This window comes from Vombatus ursinus, unplaced genomic scaffold (genome assembly GCF_900497805.2).
Source record: "Vombatus ursinus unplaced genomic scaffold, bare-nosed wombat genome assembly UNPS02010284.1, whole genome shotgun sequence".
NCBI classification, from domain to species: Eukaryota; Metazoa; Chordata; class Mammalia; order Diprotodontia; family Vombatidae; genus Vombatus; species Vombatus ursinus.
The window spans coordinates 51,916-65,710 of NW_020950062.1; the positions used below are offsets into that span (position 1 = coordinate 51,916).

At 34.7% G+C, this 13,795-nt stretch overlaps 1 protein-coding gene across 3 annotated transcripts in view; it reads right to left on the minus strand.

Annotated features, from left to right (window-relative positions):
* The window catches only part of FAM91A1 (family with sequence similarity 91 member A1), a 59,472-nt gene that overhangs the window by 22,176 nt on the left and 23,501 nt on the right, over positions 1-13,795 (minus strand). For all 3 annotated transcript variants that reach the window (XM_027854006.1, XM_027854007.1, XM_027854008.1), the window contains 10 exons: positions 13,217-13,284; positions 12,191-12,304; positions 11,104-11,194; positions 9,314-9,376; positions 4,533-4,639; positions 2,658-2,696; positions 2,141-2,253; positions 1,644-1,759; positions 828-940; positions 136-222 (listed from right to left, as the gene is read on the minus strand). In XM_027854006.1, coding sequence (XP_027709807.1) covers positions 136-222; positions 828-940; positions 1,644-1,759; positions 2,141-2,253; positions 2,658-2,696; positions 4,533-4,639; positions 9,314-9,376; positions 11,104-11,194; positions 12,191-12,304; positions 13,217-13,284 — 911 coding nt within the window. The remainder of the gene's footprint in view (positions 1-135; positions 223-827; positions 941-1,643; positions 1,760-2,140; positions 2,254-2,657; positions 2,697-4,532; positions 4,640-9,313; positions 9,377-11,103; positions 11,195-12,190; positions 12,305-13,216; positions 13,285-13,795) is intronic.

The window sequence follows — 13,795 nt, forward strand, 5'->3', positions numbered from 1 at the left end:
ATTTAAAGAAGAAAAATAAATGTATCGAAAAAATGGTAACACTTGTAATCTAGCTTCTTAATTTTATCAGTGCCCATTAGTTCTTTCTGCTCAGAAGAATGGATAACTACATTCATATTGAAAGTTTAAAACTACCTTTTCAAGCTCGATAAGAAAGCTGTCCAGAGATTCATCTGATAGTTTCCCAACTTCAAACATAGTGACTGCATGACTTTTCAGGTTCTAAAAGAGATATCCAAGAAAGGAAAAACAAGTTTAGTTTGTAAATATTTTCCAAATTTTTCTTTCTTTCTTTTTTAACAATTCGAGTATGCTTCAATTTAAGAAACTCCAAAAAACTACATTACACTCCTTCCCCTCACTCCACAAAGAAAACCTTTTTTTACAAAATCAGGGGATTTTCTTCATATTTCACAAAATGATTCAATACAAGCTCCTTAAAAACACACTGACCAGTTATATCTTAAATATAGCGTGGGTTACCAGAAAAGTAATTACATCCTTTTTTAAAAAATTAAATTATATTGATGTCTTTTTTTTTAATACCTGCATTTCCCACTGTTTCCTGCCCATCTCCCCCTCAAAGAAAGACATCACTTATAATAAGAATAAAGGAAGAAAAAATAGTTCAGCAAAACTAATGAATCAAAAAAGTCTAACATTATATGCAATATTTCAAACTCAATCGTTCTTACCTTTCTTCTTTGGGTATATATATATTTGCATACTTGTTTTCAGAAGCAATGTACATATGTATCACATTAGTTCATATTCAACCTATTTTACAATTTTAGAAGTTTTCAAGTTTTAAGAAGAAATTTACATACTGGTGAAAGATTTCCCATCATTAAAAAGGCAGTGAGAGTAGAATCAAATAGGAAGGCAATACGCTTTGTGTATCCTGTAGACAGACTCAAGCTGCTTATGCTGGCTGTGTCAGCTAAATTAAAAAAAAAAAATGTGCAATTCATATTTACAATCAGCTAAATCAAGAGCTTGCTTTATCTGTACAATCACTAAAAACAGTTCACTAATGTAGAAATACTGAAATCTCATCACTTTCAACTTTTTTTCCACTAATGATGAGAAAGCACATATTCATTCAATGCAAAGAATACATGTAAAGAACACTGAAAGCATAACACAGGCACCCAATCATACAAATATGAAATTAGACTCAAAAAACATATCACTATTGATAAAGCTTCCATGTATATCAAAGATTTAATGAGAATAATTTTAACTTATTTTTATTTAATGACATCTCAACAAATTCCAGAGATCATTTCTCAGTCTTCTTAATATAGGTGTCTTTTTCATACTTCACAATTTTAGCCATATATTGGATGATTATTTTAACCATAAAATTCTAACCAAGTATTTCTTCAAAAAATTTAATAAAATGTACAAGTTCTGAACCTTTATATAAATATGAAAATAAATTAGTAGTCATCTTCATTTTCCTATGCTTATTTCCCATTCTCATTTCCCACCAAAAAATCTATTTTTTTCAATTCTTAAACAACTGCAACAACCCTGAACATACATGAAAGTTAATGCTGTTTTGATACACAGGTTAAGTTCATTTCAAATTTTCCACATTCACAAATATAATTTGAATTAAACCAAAAGTCAGTGCTCACCTGGATCTTCTTGACTATTTGTGTCTGTATCAGTTGCTGAAGAAGCTTCTTGAACAGGACTCCTACTTTCTCCACCATCCCAGGAAAGGAGTATCTTTTGTGGATCTAAAGTACTCCTATTGAAGAATGAGTAAATTTAAATTGAATATACATCTATGTGTGACCTTGCGAAAATATCTACTAATGTTAACACTTATATATTATATACAATTTTAAATGGATGCTATGTTCTGACCAAGACCTGGAGTATAAACCAAAATTGTGTTTATCACAATTAAGGTCTAAAATATACATGAGAAATTAGCTGAGAGGCAGAAGGAGAAAGAAGGAGAACCAGACTGGAAATTAAGAGATTTAAATTCTCATATCAGACCTACCACTAACTAGCCATTACCTCAGCTAAGTCATATTTTTCTCATCTGTAAAATAAGGGAGTTTAGAATTGCTAAGGCCCTTTGCATTTTAACAATTCCATGATTCTATAAAAAAGTATTTACTTTAATCGGTTCACAGAAGGAACATTCCGCCATGATGAATGAAGTTGATCCAAATTAATTACTTGTCCTTTCTTATGGGCAAAACCTAATCGACAGTACATGGAAACTGCATTCTGAAAATACAAATATATAGATTATTACTTAGATTAAAACAAAGTACCTATGGGAATGTATGAAGGAAAATATCAGGACAGCTTATAACCGTGGTTCTTAAACATTATCACACCCCACAACTACCCAAGTGTTTTTTTAGTTAACTATATTTCCTCCTAAAAATATTGACACATCTGAGAAGAAAATACAGGAAGACCCAGAAAGTACTCATACAGGCCAGTTTTCCAAAGACTTAACAATTCTGGTCTCTGTTACTCTCTCGGAATATTCCTGATAATCTCAAACCAGCCTCCAATTCATCTAGCCTCATTGACTTACATTAAGAAGAAAAAGTTGACAAAAGACATTAAGCTTTCAATTCAAACAACGAAATAAAATTAAATTTCTATATAAAATTACATACCTTCACTAGTGATAAGTCTATCTCAAGTACATTTGCAAGCTAGGAGGAAAAAGACAAACATAAGAACTCAAAAATAAAAGCTTTATAAGAGGATGCACATTACCATTTAATGAACATTATTATTATAAAATTGAAAAACTATGAAAGTGATGAAGAGAACCAACCAAATTAAAAAAAAAACCCTCAGGTTCAGAAAGGATGTAATACTCATTCCTGCTTCTACAGGGCCTCCCAGGTGACTTCTCACAGCTGCTTAGCTCAGATGGGGGCATCCCTAACCACTCCCAGACCTGGGCAGCTCCTAGCTGCCTGAAATGCTGACATGCCTCCTCTCCTTTCTCTACATAATGACTTCCCTTCCAGGCTCAGCAACTCAGACTTCTCTGGGGAGCCCACCTATTTCTCCCACCATCCCCCATTATTCTCACCATTCTCATTTCTTCCACACTTATCTTGTATTTCCTTACCTGTGCACTTGTTCCCCCTGCCCAACCACATGGAATTTTAAGTTCCCTGATGCTAAAGATCATCTCTTTTTCGTCTGTGAATCCCCAGTAATCAGCACAGCTTAGTGGATAAAGAGCCAGGAAAACATAGGTTCAAGTGTTGCCTCTAACACATACTGGCTGTGTGACCCTGGGCAATTCAGTTCACGACTCAGTGGTATAGAAACTCTCTAAAATCATAAGATGTTAAGAAAGAGCTAACACACAGTAGTAGAGGGAGTTTCGTCATTTAAGAACTCCCTATATCCAAGAAGTTACAGGTCTAGTACCTATCCCTACCTTGGACATAGTAGATATCTAACAAATGTTCCCTGAATTGAACAGGTAAGATATGGTAGAAGCAAAAAGACTGATAGGACTGCATAAAGTAAAGAAGCCAGACAATAAAGGAGGAAAAAGAATAAGGACCCAAAGAAGAGGAATCAATCAGAAGGATATAGTGTAAGTCAAGGAAAAGCAGAAAAGGTAAGCCCCAGCCACCATAACTCACTATCTCTTCCATAGTCTTACCTACACTAGACACCATACCCTGAAGAACCTTCCTCCCTAGGGCCCCGTTGTCCTGATTGATGACTACTACTCCCCTGAATCCATGTTTCATTTCCCCTCCTTCTCTCTGGCCATCTCTTCTATAACCTTGCCAAGAACCTTGTCACCCTCCTTCCACCTCCAACCCTCCTCCTATTCTTAAGACTACTCTGCCATCATTCCTCAATAGGGTATGTAAATCCACTCTCTTCATGATCCCATTCACCATCCCTGTAACCAAAGTACTCCTCCCTAGCCACCACTCCCTGAGTTGTTGTCTCCCCAAAAGGAATATAAGCTCCTTGAGGACAGGGACTATCTTTGCCTCTATATTTGTATCCCCAGCATTTAGTACAGAGTTTGGGACACAGTAAGTGCAAAATAAATGCTTTATTCATTCATTCATTCATTCATTCCCAAAGGGAAGAATTACTAAAAAAAAAATATATATATATTTATTTCATATATTCCCTGACTCAGTTATGATTTTAAAAGGTCCCTGGATATATGAATGTAGTTCTACAGTCTTTTGCTTCCAAATAGTAAGATTATGGAAAGTCATTTGATAAAATGTATAGGATTGACTATGTTTTAAATTTCATATATATATATATATATGTATGTATGTATATGTATATAGATTGTAATGTATAAGAATAATGTATAAGAAATAATTTGAAGAAATGACTTTTTTATGAGCTATAAATGCCTAAAATACATTAGATCTTTAATACTATTGAAAAAACCCAATTTATCCAAATCATCAAGTCAAATTTTGTCTGCTTTATTACAAGTACATTTTATGTTTCTAAGACTTTGTCATAAGAACTGTCACACTTACCTCTGCAACATTAGTGTGCTCATCTATTGAAACAAATATCTTGTAGAGTAGAGTTTCAAAATAATCACCTTGGACCCGGTTCATTACAAAACCTTCAAGCGGTGGTACTTAAAAGGAATATAAATTTCCTTAGGGACATAATTTTAATAAATATGAAACCATAGTTTAAATATCTTACCAGGGATAGAAAGTCAGTCACCTGAATCTGATCTTTGACTTAATTTTTAGTGACTCAGGGAAAGTTTCCAAAAACTGTCAATTAGCAAACACTGTTTCATTACAGTCAAAACCAAATAAAAAACAAGAATAAAAAACAGGGAATCTAAAAGTTGATGGGTCCCCCAAGGTCATACAGTAAAAGCCATACCTAACAAACCTGTCCACTCTGTAGCACACCTAAAGAAGTGATCACATAACTTCTACCTGAGAACCTCTGTTGATGGAGAATACACTAAGCCTACATAAAGCTCTTGAAGTGAGGACCATACTCTCAAGAATTTAAAAGCAAATGCTAAACAGATTACTAGAGGTCATTCATTACCTCTATGAAAATGTTAGCTGAAAAGAAGACAGAGAGAATCAAGGCTGCTCCAGTGGAATTTGGGATTATTCTTTGGTCAACTACTGCATAAGGTCCAAGGCAGGCAGCAGATGCCTTAAGAGAATGAGGTCAATGTCATGCAGAGCAGTGACTAGGTTGGAAGAAAATGTGTTGCACTCTATCTCCCTACTCTTTTCATTTAGTACTCAATCTTTTCTCTTGTTCTTCTTCTCCCTCAATCTACCTCCACTAATCTCCCCGAGTTTCCTTATGTCTCTCTTTCTCCCCCTGTCCTTTAAATAGCCATCACTTAGAATTAAAGCAGCCCATAACTTAGAAACAGTTTGTGTATTTATTTAATTGAGCTTTTGCACTACATGTTCTTAATTTTAAAAGCAGATTTCAAATTTTTCTCTTGGAAAAAAATCCTAAAGCTGATCATAAATTTATTTTTACTTGTATATGCCCCTAAGTTGATTTTTTTTTTTGTGAATCAGGAAAGCTTCCCCATTTCCATCTTACATCTTAGATCCTTAAGTTACAACTAAAATGAATTTTAACTTAAAAGTATAAACTGCCAACAATATGTTGATGTAAAAATGTTTAATATGTATTTATTTGCCAACCAAAAGGTAATTAGCATGCTACAGCACTGCTCATAGGCATACAACAAAAACAATGGCCAATAAAATTTTTAAATAATTGTCAAATAAATTGTAGTGAAAACAAACAAACAAACAAACAACTGCTATGAGTGTACAGAGAGACGAAAGAAAACTTCTGAATGGAAATGTTTTTTGAATAACATATGGCTTAGACTGGGCCTCAAAGGACTGGCAGACTTTGGAAAGGTAGGGAGGAAAGAAAAGGATATGCCAGGTGGGTGGGACAGTAGAAATAAAAGCACAGAGGTAGGAAATTACAAAGTATCTTCAGGAGACAAGGAACAACAACTAATATTTATGTAATGCTTTAAGGTTTACAAAGTGCTTTCCTCAAAACAATCTGCTTGGTTAAAGTGGGGAGTTTAGGAAGTTGAGGAGCTGGAGATGAGACTTGGAAGGAATGTGAAGACCAAAGTATGAAGGATCTTGCATGACAAGTAAAAGAGTTTGGATCACTTTGTATATGCAAAGCCACTGAAGATTTTTGATTGGGGAATATGGCATGGTCAAAATTGTGCTCTAGGAGGTTTTATAATATGAAAATGTGCAAGATGAATTAAGGAGAAATTAAAGGAGAAAGAAACTAGAGACAAGGGAAAACAAGGCTATTTCATGAAAGACTAAATTGGGCTTTTCCTAGTTAATTGTGCTTATGAAGTAGGCTTGGTCAGTGGCAACAGAAACAAAAGAAATTACAATTCTGAGGTTTTATCTCAAATCCCTCAAATATGACAAAATACAAAAATGACATGCTGGGAGGCTGTATGAAGCCAGGCACACTGTTGGTACAACTGTGACTTAGTTCCACTTATGAAAAACAACTTGGAATTTTAGTAGAAAAATCACTAAACTATTAAAGTCCAATGATACTAATCCTGCGGATATGTTCCAAGGAGGTCAAAAACACAAGGAAAGTTCCCCAAAATACAAAAATATTCAGAGACAATTTTGATAGTATCAAAAAACTGAACACAAAGTGAGTGTCCATCAATTAAATACAAAGTGAGTGCCCATCACTGAGACAGCTAAATAAATTAGGATATATGAATGTAATTGGATGTTATTGTGCCATAAGAAAGTGAAATTTTATAAAGAATTCAGAGAAACTCAACAGACAAATGTAAAGCAGAAGCAAACAATTTACACATTAATGAAAAGGAAAACAACAATGAAAGACCTCAATCAATGTAATGTCTAATCTTTTCTCCAAAGGACTAAGAAATAGAAAGCATCTCCCTCCTCTGGACTATAAACAGCTTGTTGTTGTTGTTTAGTCATTTCATTTGTACCTGACTCTTCATGACCCCATTTGGAGTTTTCTTGGCAAAGATACTGGAGTGGTTTGCCATTTCCTTCTCCAGCTCATTTTACAGATGAGGAAATGAGGCAAACAGAGTTAAGTGACTTGTCCAGGGTTACACAGCTAAGTAAGTGTCTGAGGCCAGATTTGATCTCAGGAAAATGAGTCTTCTTAACTTCAGGCCTGGTACTCTACCAACTGAGCCACCTAGCTGCCAGTATAACAGCAAAAAACAGCATACACTGCAGGTATTACCAAAGTGTAGCCTTGTTTTGCTTAAATATATTTATTTATTATAAGGGAGGGTTATTGTCAGGAGGGTGATAAAGAAGAATCACTGAAAAAGGACAATAGTGTTTAAAAATTTTAATTTTTTTTAAATAAAGGAATAGCAGACATGAGTACAAATAATAAAATCACTGTGCTAAATGCCGGGGATATAAATATGGGGGGGGGGGAGAAGATGACTGCAAATTTCCTAGTCTCTGAGACTAGAAAGAATAATATTCACATATATAAAAGGGCTGTAAGGTTTACAAAACACTTTCGTCAAAAGTCCATGTAAAATAAATATTGCTAATATAATTATCTCCATTTTACATGGAGAATAGTGGTATCATTAACTGAAATACCAGTTAAAAATCAGAAGGAGTTAAGAGGGGCAAAATGAGAAGCATTTCTATTTACTTATATAGCACTTAAAGGTTTACAAAGTAAACAAAGGTCATCTCATTTGATCTTCACTACAACACTGTGACATAGATAATATTCTCATTATACAGATGAGGAAACTGATGGTAAGAAAGGTGAAGTGATTTTGTCCACAGTCACACAGCTATTATATATCCTCTCTACCACCTAGCTGCCAGAAGTTCAGTTTTAGATTTAATTTGAATTCTGGTGGAGTAACCACATAGAAGTGTCCAAACATTGAAAAGTATGAAAGTAGAGCTTGGGAGAGAAGTCAAGCTAGGAATGGATTTTAAAATATTCTGCATAAATGTGAGAGTTCAAGTCACTAGAAGACATGTCTTCTAAGACTGAAGACCGAAGCTGCCCACATTTAAGGGGCAAGAAGACCTGACAAAGAAGGCAAAGAAGTAGCAGTATGAACAGCAGGAGGACAGCAGAGCATAAAGCAGCAGAGTTTCAAGGAGGAGCTGCAGCCACAACACGAAAAGCTGCCAAGTCCTAGCGAATGAAGACACAGAACGGTAACTGGATTGGGCAATTATAATGTCCTTAGTGACTTTCAAAATCACAATGTCAGAGACAAAAACCAGACTACAGAGAGTTAAAGAGGGAGTAGGTAGTGAAGGCATAGAAGTTATTATCAGAATCTATTTGTTTAACAATAATTTGGCAGTGAAAGAGAGAAATACAAGCAGTATCCAAGCAGTCAGAAAATATTAATGTACATTCTTTAATATCTAAATTAGGCTCTTGGAGTAGGTATGATTCATTAGGTTTTTCAGATTTTGTTTCACATTTTGAAAGTATTTTCAATATCAACTAACTCCTCCTTAGAATATTTATATCACTAAGCAGGTTCTTCTAATATAAATCATGTCTAAATATATTTTATGAGGTTAAATCTGTTTTATCACCTACATACCACCCAAAACTATAAAGCACATAAGAACAGTTAACAAAGCTTTTGTGTTGTTTTAAGTAGAAAATGAGCGAAGTAAATTCTTTCACTAACAGGGTCAAATCATGTCACAATAGGACAAATTTAACCATGTTCACCACTGCTACTACATACTCTAGAGCAAAGGACAGCTGGAGATTCAGAAATATTCTAAGACTCCTATGTGCTCTCCACAACTAGGACAGAGCTTAAACACAAAATCATTAAAATGGCCCAAGGAAAAATAAGATGACCAAATGAAATAATCATTTAAGAAATCAGGAGAATGAAGTACTTATTGAGAAACTGAGCTATCAGAGTGCCCCCCACATTCCTTAACTATGCAGAACTCAGACGCTACCCACACCACAGACGTGCAGTCCTCCCACATCAATGACAATCTTCTTCCTCAAACAGCATTCTGTGACTCTGCAAAGCACTTCCTATGAAATGTTGTGTTACTGTAAAAAACTATCTGGGCTGGCATCTTATCCATCTATTAGACTGCAAGCTTCTTACGAGTAAGGACCATCTCCTATATAAATAGTTATCTCCCTTGGTGCCTAATACATTTTTCTGCAGACAGTATCCACTACAGACACTTAATAAATGCTGTAACATATCACATTAATAGTACATACATACCTGCAATACAACTGTCGTCAGATATGGGCACATCAAGATAAATAAATCCTTTGTTATATAAACCTACAGAAACAAGAATACATTGTTTTAGTTTTGCAAAACTAAATTAAAATAAGTATTTTCTGTTCTTTTCTTTACTCCCTCCAACCCCCTTCCCCAAAAGACTAAAAATATTTTGCAGGACAGCAGACATTTTGCACTCAATTTTTTTAAACATAAGTTTAAAATGTGTTCAATATTTTTCATTTTGTGTATTTATGGCACTACTAACACTTTCTACACACAACTGTAATGGGTTTTTTAAGATTTAGTTATCGATAGCTTAGAAGGTAAAAGGGATTTAACACTAACGAAGAGACACAGACAACCAAAAAAGCAAAGGAGCTAGTGAAAATTTTGGCAGGCTGAAAGGAAAACTAAGACGCTCTCTGCCTGGGTACAGAAGCAAAGAGAAGGCTGAGAGCACGGGGCGTGAATTCTGCCGGCCCACTGAGGAGCCCACTAAAACGATGCTCATTTAGCTTGGAGACACTAGTTAAATTCCTTCTCTCTCTCTTCATTCAAACGTAATCCTACCCTTCCAAACCTCTACTACAAACACACAACTACAGGTTATATAAATTCTTTCACGTCCACTTCTCATATATTAAAGTCCATATCTGGCTATTACAACATGCCTTGCACGCTAGCTTAAACCAGAGCTTTCCTGGCTTGTAAGACCCACAAGAACCACAGGCTCGGAGGACCGCGGGTTTAGCGCTGGAAGAGACCTTGGAAGCCGCCGAGTCTAGCACCCTCACTTTGCAGAAGAAATTAAGACAAAATTTGCGGATGAAATGAAAATAATGTGCAGAAATTAAGGACCAGCAATGTTAAATGAATTGCCTGGGTCACGTAGCTAGTAGATGTCTGAGGCAAGACTTGAGTTCAGGTCTTCTTGACTGTAAGCCCAGTTGTTCTACCTACCATGGGAATACGCTTGCAAAATTTTCTTAGTATTTAACAAATACTTCTTCATTTTGACAAACTACAAATAAAAATGTGTTACTATCTTCCCCATGTTGAATCTCAAAATTAAAAAGCTAAAGGGAAAAAAATTACTTTTTGTTCCTTTAAATGAGGCTTTTCTTTCATTGTCTAGGTTTCTAATGATATGAGGCTCGCTCCTCTTAACAATTTATAATAGCAGGTAGAATAGCTTAAAACTCATCTCTAACTATTCCTCCAAATCCTCCAAACACACTGTCCCTTCTCTGAATTTCAAGGGTATCTATAGCCAATACTTTATTACTTAGCACTAACCCTAACCAATTCATGGTGCCATTAATTGTTCTCTATTTGTTAAATACATGTTTCTCTCCTTTCCCCAACTAAACTATCTGAAGGCAGGAACTATCTTATACCTAAAATCACAGGCTCACAGTTTTAGAGTTAGAAGGGACTTTAAAAGTCATCTAATCTAACTCTCTCTTTTTATAGATGAAGAAATAGGCACAAAGAGAGTTTAAGTAATTTGCCCAAAGTTACACACCAGATAATTTTCTGAATATGTTCAAAATTAGATAAATCTCTCTCATGCTGTTTTAAGTTTCTAGTCCACTTATCAATTAGTGTGGTTGTGCTGGGAAACAATGAACACTTGATATGTTTGACTGTATGTTTCCATAGACAACGTCTTAAGAAACAGGAGTTTCATCTACATTAATCAGGGAATAAATGTTATTAAACCTTTCAATGGCTTAAATACAAGTTCATATGTTGCCTAAAGGAATGTTTTAATAACCACTTACTATGTACTACATTGTAGTCTAGAGATCCAGACAGCTGAGGACCTGAATCGATGATCTTATCAATAGCACATTTCTCAGACAAAGTGCATATCTGAAGAAAATAAAATATTTTTCATTAAGCTTTGTCCAAATTGAATCTGTAAGTCTCTTAAAAACTGTTAAAATGTTAAACTAAAGCTGTAAGGGTTATAAAATTATGAATTTATTACTTTTTTAAAATACTTCGCTCCATTGGTTGAGCGTCCTATAAATTTCACCCCAGGACATACAAAATTGTGTACATTGCTATCCATTTGGCTACCAGAACTAGAGCCTTAAGAACAAGGATTTCAAGTGAGCTTGCTATACGACCTAAAAAGATACTTAGCTGTTTTCTGTCTGTTAATGACTGTCCAGTATTTACTCTGAGACTTTTAGTTTTATTTTCCTGGAGAAAAATAGTATGTTATTAGAACCACCACAGCTAAAGAGTTTTTTCACAATGCCTTAATGTAGCATGGAAGTGATCCGGGAGCTCAAAGATTACGACAGTAGAATTCAGTCTCTCGTGGTGCATCTAAGCTGGAAAGACACTGAGACTAGATGACAGACCATGCCCATCAAACAAGGAGCAGCCCAGCTAAGCTCGGTGCAGAAGCCTGATGAATTTTGGCACCCCAGGAAGACCATCTATTAAGAATAAAGTGTTTCATCCAGAAAAAAAACTATGGAGTCTATTTACAGATCGAAGCATACTATTTTCTCTTTTTTTTTCTTTCTCATGGTTTTCCCTTTTGTTCTGACAACATGACTAATGTGGAAATATGTGGAATTTAATTGTACATGTATAGCCTATGTCAGATTTCAGGCAATCTGGGGGAGGGAGGAGGGAAGGGAAGGAGAAAATTTTAGAACTCAATATCTCATAAAAGTGAATGTTGAAAACTAAAAATAAATTAATTGATTTTTAGAAAAAGAAGTGTTTGAAATTTTTTTGAAGTATTAAAATTATAACAAAGTATAGAAATATATTTTTGTAGCAAATTCAAAACTAATCTAACCAAAAATTCTATAGGGAACTCAGAATAAAATAAATATCTAAAATTACCTTTATATCATCTTCTGTGATGTAACCAGCCTGAACCACCCACCATGCCTCTATAGTAATTTCCACAGGCTTCACAGGCAGAAGATCACGAGCAGTTTTCCTTCTGAAAAATTTCTGCAGTGGCACAGTCCATTTGAGATAACATTTAACATGTATAGTCCTCCAAAAAATTATGACTTTCCCTTACGCCAAAAGAAAATATCTTATTCTTCCTTTAAGAGAACACTAGAGGCTGAATAAACATTGATTTCAAAATATGCTTTAAAAGGTACAATAAGTACTCTGGATAGACAACATGAAGTGGATAGAGGGCCAAATTTAGTGGCAAGAAGCCCTGGGTTCCAGTCTCAGCACTAATACATAACAGCTATCTGGCCATGGGCCAGCTGCTTCAGTACGCAAAGACAAACTCATTAAGAAGAGACATCCAACCCCAAGTGGCTTGAGTGGAAAGAGTTTCTAAATCAGGATTACCCTATGTGGATAAAATCATAAGTCAGGGGCAGGGAGGTATTCAGAATTATTTATGTATCCATGTATGCAGGTATGCACATATGCATGCAAGTATGTTTGGGTTGTGTATATCACAAGTATTTTGAAAAGGAAAATGCATTCATCTCCTAGGGTTCTCACTAACTCCTACTGATCCATTCCAATTCAAAAAATTTAAGTGAATACATACAAATTTAGGTAAAAACTGTTTGAAAAGGTATAGTCACTTCTTCAATGTAGTTAATATTAAGAATGGGGAGAAGAGATAAATTAAGAAATAAAAAAATGCAAATATCCAAACACTTTCTTATTTAAACATTTCTACGTAAAATCTTGTTTTTCAGCACACTAACGTGTAAGAAATTAGTTGCAGGGAATAAATTAGATTTTTTGCATAAACATATATTTTGAAAGACTTTAATTTGATAAAAGAAACTGCAATCTATGATCCTACCACTACAAAAATACCCATATTAAACAGAATTGTTTGGTAAGAGAGTGGTTCTTGGACAGAAAAAAAGAAAAAAAACTTACTTTTGATGACCTACACTGATTCATAAGGTCAATATATTGATTTCTTCCTATGCCAAGAAGCCTTAGACCTGAAACAAAAAAACTTTGAATTATACATTCCTTGTATACTTTTAATATTAATATATACTTTAAATGATTCTTACTAACTTATTCTCAGCTTTTATTGTTCCTTGAAAACTTAGTTGAATATTAAGTCCTAAAATCAAGAATAATTAGCAAGAAATACTTTGAAGTGAAGAATTAAAGATATTTCATAACAACCATAACAACAAGCTGTGATTACTGAATATTTCTCTGAATGAGATAAAATTTAAAAAGCAGAAAATCTCTTAATTTCAAGAGAAGTAAGAGAGAAAAATTACAGCTTTCAAAGAAAACCTCCAACTTTTGAATGGGGTTTTAGTTTAAGCCAGTTGTCTAGAACTTGGAATTCATTTGCCTATAAAAACAGAGGTTAGGTCCCAGGCCAGTCTGTGAAAGCCTACGTACCTGAAGTATAGCACTCTCCTAATACTAACAGTACTTCATGGTGCAGTTGAAATAGTTGTGTGAACTTGGACAAGTCACTTAACCTCTCTG